Source organism: Notothenia rossii, assembly GCF_949606895.1.
Source record: "Notothenia rossii genome assembly, chromosome: 10".
In the NCBI taxonomy this organism is placed as follows: domain Eukaryota; kingdom Metazoa; phylum Chordata; class Actinopteri; order Perciformes; family Nototheniidae; genus Notothenia; species Notothenia rossii.
In genome coordinates, this window is record NC_136908.1 from 57,712,920 (window position 1) to 57,725,988 (window position 13,069).

The 13,069-nt window shown below is 41.1% G+C and overlaps 1 protein-coding gene across 10 annotated transcripts in view; it reads right to left on the reverse strand.

The window, feature by feature from the left end:
- dock4b (dedicator of cytokinesis 4b) overlaps positions 1–13,069 on the reverse strand; it is a 118,251-nt gene that overhangs the window by 66,072 nt on the left and 39,110 nt on the right. For all 10 annotated transcript variants that reach the window (XM_079656391.1, XM_079656396.1, XM_079656395.1 and 7 more), the window contains exons 8-11: positions 5,460–5,611; positions 550–631; positions 342–402; positions 116–248 (exon numbers count right to left, since the gene is read on the reverse strand). In XM_079656391.1, coding sequence (XP_079512517.1) covers positions 116–248; positions 342–402; positions 550–631; positions 5,460–5,611 — 428 coding nt within the window. The remainder of the gene's footprint in view (positions 1–115; positions 249–341; positions 403–549; positions 632–5,459; positions 5,612–13,069) is intronic.

A 13,069-nucleotide genomic window follows, 5' to 3' on the forward strand; every position in this document is an offset into this window, starting at 1 on the left:
AGAAAGAAAATCCGAACCGGCAGTTCAGACTCAACCAATCAGAATGAGCCAAGAATCTCCCGGTTTATAATTTGGGTCTTTTATAATAAAATACTGGCTGTTTACAGTGACTTACGCATAAACCTTGAGCAGATGGTCATCCTTGGAGTCAGCAGTGAGGAGATCTGCGATGCTGATGACAGCACAGCCAAACGGCCGTCTGTACTGCACGCTGCACAGATTCTTCTTTTCCCCTGCTCCCATTCTCCCTGCACACACACAGACACACAACAGCTCTATAAACGCCAGAGAGACTTAAAAGAAGTGTAGTAAAAATAAAGAAGCAGCCTTGTGACTCCCACCTATTCTTACGATGTGCACAACGATGTAGACATCTTTTCGTAGATCACTGCTTCCCAGGTCCTTAAAGAAAAACACACTTTAGCATCAGATCCAATCATTGTAAACAAGATAGTTTCTTAGCTCTTGTTTTTGTGTAATTGTGCGTGACTTTACGGCACATATCTTTAATTTGCTCCCAATAAATCTAGAGTCATGTTTTGTACTCACCACAAATAGCGTGCATTGTCTTTCTGTCTTCTCTGGAGACTTGGGCAACCCGCTCTTATTCAGCTTGACAAAGAACCTCTCACTGTACCAATGGGGAGACAGAGGGAGAGGAACACACATTGAGATGAATGGGGTAAAGAGTGAGTGTCATCATAAACAACTGCATCCAAGCCACGGCTCACAGGAAACAGAATAAAGATTAGAGACAGTGTCAAAAATGTCAAGTTCTGAAGTGTGGGCACCGGAGAAAACGCTTCAAAGTTAAAAGCTTCAAACCCAGAGCTGCCTGGAGCTGAATTTAAGGCGGGAGAAAGACAGGCAGAAAAGAGGCAGAGACAGAAGGATGGAGGGAGAGAAAAGGATATCCAAAGCTTGAATTACTGAACCAAATCCCCAGCACAGCATGTCAGGAACATATCCGACAACAAGTACACGTTTCAGCCCAGACACTGCAAGTTCAGCAGAAATAGGGAAGGGTTATAACAACCAATGTACAATGTCAATCTTAAAACTGCCAAGCTTGTTGTCATAAATCATCTGGTAGTGACGGCGCTATTCTGACACCATAATGAGCAATTTAATAAAAGACAGAAAAGTTGAAAATGAACCTGATAGAAGCTGGTAAAGGTCTGCATGTTTATTATTAATGTACCCACTGCCTCTCTCATTTTACAGCTATTAAGTCTGAAAGAACAGTATTGGACAAATTCGAAACATGTCCTCATAATGGAGCTTTTAGCAGAGTAAAAGGAAGAACAACATTTTTTCAGAAATCACCCTGAGGGTACCAAAAACGTCACTCTAGCCTGCAGCACTGAGTCCCATAAGAATGCATTATCTGACCATTTTGCCACCTGTTCAAAAACTATGGCTCTTATAAAAAAAATGACCAGACCGTGAGCATCAGGGAATCCCAATGAACTGAAATATGTTGTTTTTTTGGGTTTTGTGTGTAAAATGTGGAGATGGAAGCAGTTTATCTAAAGTGTACTTCTCCTTGCTCTGAAGAAAGATCCGGAACAATTTAACATGGGATTCAATTGGGAGCTAGCTGGACTTTTTCTCTCTTCATGCCCTCAAGAGGAATTTTGTTAAATGTTTGTTCTTATTTTTATTTTATTTTCCAACCTAGGAGAGGATTTCCTACGTTTTTCATGAAAAAATATGTCTGAGGAGTGTAGGGTTTGGGAATTATGGCAAGTTTAAAACATATTTGGCCAATAGTTGTTGTTGAGACATTACAATCAGGACCAAAAACACACTAGTAGCATTACAGAAGAAAGTTATCACCACGGTCATTGGGATTCATCTTCTGAGGGATGATAATGAAGAAGACATAAGAGGAATATACTGATCCTCAACGGGGAAATTAAAATGTTTTTTTCTGTACAAAATGTCACGGCAATGTATTTAATAGTTGGCATTTCAGTTCGGACCAACATGGCTGAAAAACCAACCAATTTGGAAGTACATGTTCTGGCTTGTCTGACTAGGTTTGGAAAGTTGGAGAGTATGAACTTACTCGAAATAACCACTCTGGCCTCAAATGCCCCGTACCCCGCCATTCGTGCAGGCGAGGAAATTGAGTGCATGTCGGGCGAAAGCACAGAAAAGGACGAACACAGATCGCCTTTTCATTCTCTTTGTACCCGGTCCTCTCTCTGTCTCTATCTCACACACACGCTTTCAAAAGAGAGGCAGCGGAGGCTTCCTGCTACGCTCGTCTCATCCTGGCTGGCGAGCGGAGCCCTAATCCAGTTAGGTGACTTTCACAGTCCGCCGATAAGCAGAGAGAAAACCTTGTAATGCACCAGCGCCTGACAATGAGCCAAGTCTCTGGCAAGCTACAGTAGCCCCATTCACACAAGAGCAGAATTCACCACAACAGATCCTATATAACTTCCTACGACATAAGGCTACAATGGATTAGGATGTGTTATAACAATCTGAGCTTGCCATGATGTAAATAAGAGGTTGCTTCCTGCACTGTAATTCAGTGTTTTGTGTATGTAGGGCAGTGTGTGTACCCGTTTGAATTAATTAAGCTGCTCATGATTAATTATATAAATGTGAATGATTTTTCATACATGTATTCCTTCTGTACAGTTTCCCTTTTATCGTCCGTATTGGAATGAGTCGATTGGATTTGGATGCGGTTGTTCCTCATTAGCTGCACTCTGTAACTTTCCGGGCCATTTATCCAGCCATATGGAGAAGGATTCCTTTGCATTAGACTTGCTCACTTTCTTTTTTCCCCAACCCTAATTAGTGCTCCATTGTTGAAACCCCAACTGCCAATTAACAGCCACTCCTGCAAACCACGGACACACGTGCACGCTTTTTAACGCTCCCTGCCGCTGAGTTTTCCCTCACAGCTGCAGCGTGTTGATCAGCCGAGCTAAGAGGACTAGTGTCCCCCCCTGTGGGACCTTATCTCCCTCTATCACCGGTCAAATTAACATAATATGAATGGCCGATTTTTCCTCCCCTCTGGGACCACACGGCGCTCCCTATTCCCTCTCCTGGTATCGATGGTTGCATTAGGAGCTGTGCGCTCACCCGATGAGGGGGCGGTGGGGGGATGGGGCAGCGCCTGGTGTGTAAAATACTGGCTAAATTAACTGCCACTGTTGCTTCTCCTCCCCCTCGCCCCTAAATCTACCCCTAGAGGCTCCGTAGGAAAGACGGGGAAATGCCAAGACAGTGGAGTGAACAGGTAGGGAACACACAACCTACCAATTACATTTGTCAAGAACACACACTGGGCCTCTGCTGTCCACACAGAAATAACACACACATGTCTAGTTGAGCAGAAAGAGCAACAGGATCATGTGTGAGCATGGTAGAGTGTGTGTCCTGCTGGAATAGCCAGACAAGGAGCCTGTATTCAACACAAAGAAGCTCCCATGGTGCACAGGGGCTGCTGGTGTTGGCATGGTACTGAGAAAACGGGTCGGACCCCCATCTGGTTTCTGATACACACACAGGCACACTCACAGGAACCACCAGCACAGAAGGAAGTGTCGAAATGGCTCCATGCCAGGCATCTTGCACAAATGTGTGTGCGTGTCTCTGTTTATGTGTGTGACCAGACAGTGAGGGACAATGTTGGCGAGCAGCCATGCCGATATTTTCCTCAAAGACGGAAAGGCACAATGGTTGAATCCTCTGATTGCCTTTTCCCTCAAAACCCCCCCAAACATATATGTAATTAGCCCATTGAGAAGAGCTTTGTATATCTGTGTGTTGTTATACTGTTTAATTGTTTGTATTTGGTTTGGATAAGAAAGCATTTGTTGATATCTTCAGTACAACATTTTGACAGATGATTTGGCTTAACAACAACCCATTTAACCCATTTCATTCTGTTTAAGAGAATGAGCAGTGAATCCATTTCCAATGGGTGTACACACCCAAGCACACATCAAGTGAAACTTAATGTTACACCACTGGAGTCTACAGTAATTACCCACCTAGACAAAATAGAGGCTGGGAATAGTCTGGAAAATCATTATTGTTAAACATTTAAACAAACAGCTGCACACTAGAGCCGTTTGGAAACACTTAGATATTCCAAAAGTTCAAACACATCCTCAGAATGAATATGTATTTTGGGCCAAATTAAACATGCAGATTTAACTTCTCTTTCTCTAAACTTGTTATAATAGAACCTCTGTGCTGTTATGAATATTAGAGAGGAAAACCAAATACTCTTTATGCAAGGTTTAAAGAGACTAAGGTCAACCAAGTTCGCTCAAACGTTGCATTTTGTGTCAGTGATATGATGAATAATGTATTTTATTCAGTAGAAACAGAAATGGAGCTACTGCGTGCTGAACGATTATAATGAAACAATGAGTCCCATCAATGTCACCCTTATTCCTCTGATGTGACCCTATGGGGCGGAGAGTCAGCGTCAAACACGAGCATGACTTATCAAAAGAAGTTTCAGCTCATTTTTCAACCCACTCGTTTCCCTTGCCTGACGAACTCACTTGTTTGTGACATGAAATGGAATTCTCTCCGCTTTGAACTCTGAAACCGGGGAGTTTAAACACAGTCTTTTATTTGGCCGACACCCCTTCAGGAGCACGTGGGCGTGTGTGTGTTGCAGTGTGTGACGTTTGCAGACTCCCGGAGGGGATAGGCTCTTTCATGTGGACAGCAAGGACACTTTTTATATGACTAAATAGCACGGCCTTGCCCACTTTTATGTGTCCAAGTGAGCTTTAACAACCTCCTTCACTTAATTAATCTTCAGGAATATAATTAAAGCAGTCTTCCTGACAGAAGGTGGAGCCTTGAAATGTCCCCCATGCAATCACTGTCATCGCCATGGATATAGGAGCTAACATAATAGCCTTTGAGAGTACAAAACAACAGAAATCACCTCACTTCCTGTCACAGTAATGAAAGTTTATAACCTAGGAATATCAATGAGGCAAAAATTGTTTATAGTATAGGGATGTGATGCATTTTCCAATACAATTAGATCAAAGGGGTTATTCTGCTCATTGTCAGGATTATATTTCTATTGAGTGTCTCTACTGTGACATGTCTCTATGCTTTAATATTCAAAAACATTTCTCATACTGCCTGTGCTGCAGCACCCCTTTTCACCCTCTGTCTGAAACCAGAGCCCAGTCTGCTCTGATTGGTTAGCTGGCCAGCTCTGCTGTGATTGGTCATCCGCTTAGAGATGTCCCGCCCCTCAGCCTATCATGTACAATGTGTTGCAGCGCTAGTGGTACATAGTGATGTTACTATGTTATAAAAGTCAACAAAGGATAATGGACTTGGGATTTTACCCTTTTAGACCATTTACATGCACTAAAAACTTTATAGAACACTCTAGGAAAGAGAAAACACACTGGCTTCTTTAAGGGGGATTATTTTCTCGTTGCATATACCTGAGTGGCCGATTCTCCCGTCCATCATAAATATGGAAGAAGACTTCTAGCTCCTCCCCCAGATTGGCGCTCATCAGACTCTTTACATGGACAAACAGGTGGTGGGTGCTGGCGGGTGCCGGGGTCTCCTTCTTACGGTGCCGGTGTTCCATCTGCAGAGGAGAGCAGAACAACATAAGTACAACTCAATTTCATAACTGTGTTCAGCACAAATTAGATCGAAATATACGTGTGCTGTCCTGTTTGGATATAGGATTGAAGGGTTGGATTTGGGGAGGTTAAAAAAACAGTAAAATCTATAAGCTCTAAATCCCCAAAGCTCACCAAATACCAGGGAAAAACAACATGGGGTTACATCTTGTTTAATACCGGCCTATCACATTCCAGAGCTGCTGAGTTTTCTAGTCGGAGATAAATAACATCCCACTGAGACACCTCACGTCTGGGAGGAGCTTTGCTGCACATTTGCATATATATTTGAAGACTAACGGCCCGTCTACACTACAGGCATGAAAAAATCTTGAAGCTGGGCGTGTCTGAAGCTTGGCGATTTTTTGCGAGCAACCAATCACATGAATCTCCCGCCCCCGACATACAAAGCAATAGCAATGTTAAAACGAAGTAAACTGGATATAAACTCTCCAAACAGGGGAAAAAACTATCAGTTTCACCCACTGTCTCTGCCACCTCCCTCCATGCCTGGTTCCTCCGGTTTGTATCCCGGTAAATAGTTCCGGTCGTAAAGAACCGGGTGATTTGCTACCGTAATATCTCGTTTGGAATATGAGGAAATGAACTGCGGTCTGGCTCTCCCAGCTTGCACGCGGTTTGATTGGCTGCGCTTGCACTGGCGGGATTTGCATAAACGGGATTTGATTGGCTGATGCCAAGCATCGAGCCTCAAAAGTTGAACATTGTTCAACTTTTGATGCCGATAGATGCTCGTGATGCTTGCAAAGCCATGCCATGCTCCCCACAATGCAGTTCGGCGAAGATTCAAAATCTTCTACGTCACCCCATTCAAGTGAATGGGCGAAGCGTTGAAAGCATTTTTTGATGCCTGTAGTGTAGACGTACCGTAAGGCTGAGGTATAGATTTTGTTGATATAGATCGAGGTAATATAGCGTGGAATATAATATTGCAGACTGTCAGCAGCACCACAGGCTATGATGCTTTAGTTCAAACTCTATTTTCTGATGAGTTCTTTGTTGCAAACCTGGTTCAAAACAAAGAAATGGGACCCAAGATGCACATATTGCTCTGTACACAGATTCATATACAATGTATACAAGTATTTAAACTTTATAATACACACAGAAATGTATAGGAACCTATTTCATTTCATTTCATTTTTATTTGTCCCGCTCATGGTACACAAAACCAAATGTACAATAATTGCCACAAAACATCACTACCAAAACACCATTGAGCGAAAAGGAGCAGGGAGAAGAATAAAATCTTATGTGACCTGCCCCTTTCTAAGAAAAACAAATAAATACAAATACCGTAGATGGTCTGCCCTTCATAATATATATATATTTTTTTTCACAGCCAAACATAATAGTATCTTTGGATACTAAGAGAAACACACGGTTAACGGAAAGAAACAAAACAAAACATCACATGTATAAGGAAAGGAAAAGTCCTGAGTCCTACTGGAGAAGAAGGTGGAAAGTTACGCATGACGATAATAATAACAATAATAATAATAACAATAACAACAATAACAATGGGACCCGCAGATACAGAGGAGACATCACATCAAGGATCATATTCACTAACACAAACTGATTTAGCCCCAAAACATGTCTCCTACTTCATTTATTTACCTCGAGTGTTTATCTTTTAGTACGTTAATTATTTTCTTGACACAAAGAAATAATAGTCTAATTTGCATCCCTTTAAAGTGGTTGCTTAATCTTAGAGAAACAGAAGCACTCAAATGCACACAGTATATGGAGAGTCAGACCGTACATAGTTGCGTCACAGTGAATGTTAGGGCTGTGTATGATATTACATACATGCTATATTTAGTCGATCTATTTTCAAAAAAGATCAATAAAATCTCACACAGCATGGTGATGTGATGTAAATACCATCCAGATCATCACGCACATTGCAGCTCTGTTTATGAGAGGTTCATCCTAATCTGTTGTCAACATCCAAAAATACAAGGACACACACACACACACACACACACACACACACACACACACACACACACACACACACACACACACACACACACACACACACACACACACACACACACACACACACACACACACACACACACACACACACACACACACACACACACACACACACACACACACACACACACACACACACACACACACACACACACACACACACACACACACACACACACACACACACACACACACACACACACACACACACACACACCAGATGGCCAGTAAAGCCACTGCCAAAGTGTGCCCCGCATTCACTTCTGTAGTGGGATGTAAGGAGATGCAGATGGGGAGCAAAAGGGGGGATGAGGAGTGAAGGAAAGGAAGATAGTAAAGAAACTGTAAGGGTGAAGTGGTGCAAAGAACTGCCCGAGACAATTGGGATCAATAGTCGAAAACTAAAAAGCGTAATTGCTAATACAAATAGATAGATCTTTTTAAGCACTTTGGCTTCAGGTGACATTTTGCTGGGTGGTGGTTAAGAAGCAACCATGTGGGATCCCTGTTGTTTGTGTATTTAAAGCAATAGGTCAAAAAAAATTGAAATACGTTTATTGCCTTATTGCCAAGAGGTATACAAAAAGGTCAGGTTAACTCTCTCCTGTTAAATGTAGCTTAGTTTACAGAATGGAAACAAGGGGAAACTGCTAGCTTGGCTCTGTCCAAATGTAACAAAATCTGGAAACTGGAAAATAATATTAAACTCACAAATGTTGTCATATTTTCTTGTAATGTTTGTTTAATCTGTACAAAAACTTGGGTGTAAAAACAACATACATTTCTGAATACTGTTCTGGATTATTTCTAGGCCACAACGAGTTCCTTCCTGGAATCACAGCCTGTTGTTTGGTCAGGCTTGCTCTTTCAACACGTTTCCAGTCTTAATGCTAAACTAAGCTAACCATTTTAGCTTAATTTTGATGATTCTTTGTAATAACTGTTGCGAGGAATCTGTGAATTTGTTAAATAAAGTCTGCAAAGCTTTCATTTACTCAACTTGTCATTTGTTTAGAAATGCAGGATGGGAAGCAAATGTTGGGTTAAATATCCAACCTGAAAGCATTGGCTGAAAAATACATTTCGATTATTATGATTTGGACATGGGTTTATATTCCTGGTTCTCTATCCAAATATTTTATGCATACAATTGCAAACCAAAAATGTGAAAACCTTATTATAAATGAAAATACAAAAAAAATCTATTTACTGCAATCAGATTATCACTTGTTTAAGGAGGGGCCATATTGTGTCAAAAAGTAAAACCTTAGACAAATAATATGCACAGAAAATACTACAGTACATTACCGATGCTGTCTTGCCTAGGCTGAAGTTGCAATGTTGCATTACCATTTGACAATATTGCTTTGACAAGAGGGCAACAAAATGCTACCTCAGATAAGTATCTGAAATCCTTCATGTGTATGCCAACAGGAGAAGAAAAAGTGATTGCCAAGAGGGTTTGGAAATCAATCTAAAATGTATGTATGACTGTACTATAACAATATAAACAATACATCACAAATCATCAAACAAGTGCAATATCTGTCAAAGTGATGAATGTGTTTTGTATTGTCCCGACTGAGGTCCCAGGAGAAACTGGAGAAAGATCTACTGTAACAACTAAAAGCCTAACACTGTTTCTACCAGATTCTCTACACAACAGGGCAGAGCTGCTGCTTTTTGACGCAGAAAGACTTAATTCATGCTGTGGGATTTTATTACGAGGTTATTTTCAGTGTGTCATTTAAGCCGCCCGAGTGGAGCAGTGTGCGGGTTTATATGACAGCTTCAGCATGACTAGACACAAAGGATAAACATGCCCTGCTGGCAACATAAAAGCAGGGAGAGGAGCAGCTGAACAGAGACAGCATGACCACGTGTGTGCTTTCCAAAACGTCTCATTAATGTCCACCCGGTAATCTTTTCCTAAAGGGCATGAGTAAGCTACAAATGGACTGTCACACAAGGAGCTTCAGACAAACAGATACTTTTTTTCTCTTCTTACATCAAGCCTTTTTTTATCCCTTTTGTAAGCGTTTGGGAGGGAGAGCTATGTGACACGAGCAGTAGCAAGAGATGTGACTCTTTCACTTAAGTAATAACTGAAGTCTCAAAGGAAATGTAACCACCACATGTCCAGGGCCAGGCCTGTACTATCCATCACTGCCGTTTGATATTCCTCCTTTAATGAATACATCGCTGTGGGATCTAGACTCCACTCACTCTCTTACTCCGGGGAGAAAACGTGAAGTTTAAAGCCGTTTTGCCTTCGCTCTACAAACGGCTTTAGCAACTGAGCAGATTTCGCGTGAGACTGGGGAGCCAATTAGGGATTTGATTAAGGTTTTCTCACTTTAATGATACAAATAAATTGCTTCGAAGGACGTCAAGGGAAGTCTACTAAAAAACCAGGACTGATCTCCGTAGAGAAGCTTTCATTCAATAGGAAGGACATGGTATCACTAGAGTATGTCCTTTAAGCATTCGCCCTCAGGGTATGTAGCACTTTGACCAAGCTTTTGCATTGAACATTTTCCTCAATAGTGAACAAATGTTAATATATGCCACCAACCATTTTGTTGATAGAGCTTGTTTTCAAAGCTACACAGTCACCAGCAGTTTGGAAAGATGTCATTCAGCCTTCAGAGTAAAGCAGTTAAGCGGTCAAACTAAAACAAGGAGCTAAAAGGCGCTAAAATGTTACACTGAGCCCATGGGAAATACACACAGGTGAAAATTCACTGTGGGTTAGCTTTGAATATTAGTTATCGCCAAAATAAGTTGCTGGTTAATCATTTCGGTTATAGTATCCCAAAATAAATGTAGTGACAGTGTGTAGAGGAAAGTCTTTTTGTAGGCCGACCTTGAAGTTAACATCACAAGAGCTCCCTCGAGAAATGAATGGGATATTTCCATTTGATTTCATGAACATCTCTTTAGCTTCACAGACCTTATTTCAGGCCTTTGACCAAAAGCAGATTCAAAAAACCATTGACTTTGAGACAAGGGAACTGGAAGTGGTAAAATATTCTGTAATATGCCTTCATGAGATCTCTCTTATCCAATGCACTGAATGTCTCTGCTTTCTCCGTCTCATCATCCTCTTAATTTCTCACCGGGCAGATATCACATAATTCCTTGACATCATTTAGCAGAAAGGGTATATTTTCCCACAGAAACACCCCCTTGTCATTTCAGCACACACACACTACACACACACACACACACCCAGGCATACAACCACACCAGATAATCCCCTTCTCAATGTAATTAAGCCACAACACAGCGGCAGAGCACAAGACAGAAACAAAGAAGCTGTTCCCATAAACAAAGATCTCACTGAAGAATATTCGACTAATTTGAGCTCGCGTTTTGTGTCTTGGTGTTCGCGAGTGTGTGTGTTTGTGTATGTGAATGCCATTATCTTGTCTCAGTAACAGTCATTTGCTCATTTTGCACGCCATTTAATAGAGGTGCTTGCTTTCATCCTTCCATGCCTGCTTTTGTTTTGACTAACAAAAAAAGAAACAGATCGATTTAAGAGCTTCAATTACTCCTGCGGAGGGAATGCCGTCACAGTGTGTGCGTGTGATACAATTCTCCTCGCGCTGGATGAGGGCAGAGAAGTGGTTGCCACGGTAACAGCGGTTGGGGGCTTGGAGAAACGGGAAGGCGAAGCAGGGAGCAAACGGTCGGAAGAGGAAGGAGAGGATGAGCAAAAGAGTGGGGGAAGAAGGAGAGTTTGGTTATATAACTAAACTTAATATTTCTAACGCTGCCATTAGACCATTTAAGGGCTAACACTGAAACTGAGTTTGGAAAAATATCTAAATTAGAGTGATAAGAACAATCACTAAAGCTTGTAATGTTTCTTAAGTAGGGATACTGACCAAAGATCACTGTAACGTGTATATCTGAAATATGAAAAACAAGCAATATACAATACTGTTCAATTAGTCTGAACTCTGTTAAAAACTGTCAATGAGCGATGTTGTATAAAGTACTTTACACTGGATTCATTACTTTGTTATAAGTGTTCATAGAATAAAACACTCCTAATATGATATATTATGATATTATTCATTTTATTGTATATTATCTTTTTAATGCAAATGTTTTCTTCTTATGTCTGTATAAATATTCAACTTAGGTGATGCTCACACGGGAACGTTTGCGTTTATGCACAGTATGCGTTTTCAAAAAAGTATTCCGTTCACACGCATTGGTTTCATTTGACGTGTCTGTTCACACGAGAACGCTGGAAACGCTGTAGTACATATGCCGGGACTGTAAGTGGCGCTGTAACTTCCGCCACAAAATACACAAAAAGCAGCGAAGAAGACCCCGGAGCATGGTTGCCATAGTTGCCCTTCTGTTTATGCCCCGCAGTGGATTTAGCAACATGTAGTTCATGTAATTCTCCATGTCCACTTGTTGCTGATGGTTGTGGTAAAGGAGCTGTATATTTTGCACTAACATCTGTAGCATGGTCGAGCTGTAGAAGTGTACTAACATTTGTAGCATGGTCAGTAGCAGTAGCACTAGCAGTAGCTACTGACAGAAGCTACTGACCATGCTACAGCAGTGAGCAGAATAGGTGGGGAGAGGCGGGGCTATGGCTTCATCTATCGGGAAATGATCGTATAGAGGCGATTACACGGAGCCGTTTGACCCCCCAGAGCGTTTCGTTTGCAAATCTATCCACCTTGGGACCCGTTATCGTTTGTGGGGTCCGTTGCTATCGTTTTGCTACGGCCTCGTGTAAATAAAAGGGCTATACGCAAGAGAAACTTTGCGGATCCAACCCGTTTTGTTCTCTGTAAACGGGGTCTTAATTTATGTTACATAGTTCATTCATTTTACATTTTCACTTTAAATGATTATGTTTATATCATGTATTATTATGTTGCATTTGATCTTTTTAGTTAAAATGCATATCGTCATATTCTTAATCTTTTATTTTATTTCCAAATGGAATATCTTTCCATGAACCAATTTACCTCTGGATAAATAAAGTATTTCTGATAAAAGAAGCAGCATTGCATAACTGATGAGTCATGTTGTGGGCTCCGTCTCTCTTTCTTTAGGGAAGCATGATACTTGTTCAAACATGTTGTTTTTCAGACAGCTATGGTAACCAAAGTGCATCCATAGAGTATTTTTAACAGCTTATTTGTGAAAACGATGATAAAAGATGATTAGGTATTGGATAACATCAACAGACATTCAAAGCTGCTTTTAGGCATCAATGAGAAGTCTGAATCAGAAATATCCTTTCATTTTTTCACTCTAACCTTTAAAGCTAACATGAAGTCCTAGAAGTGCTGAGAAAAATGGAGGGAGATTGTGTGATCAGATGGAAAGCTCCCACACAGTGATGAGATTTTTTTTTG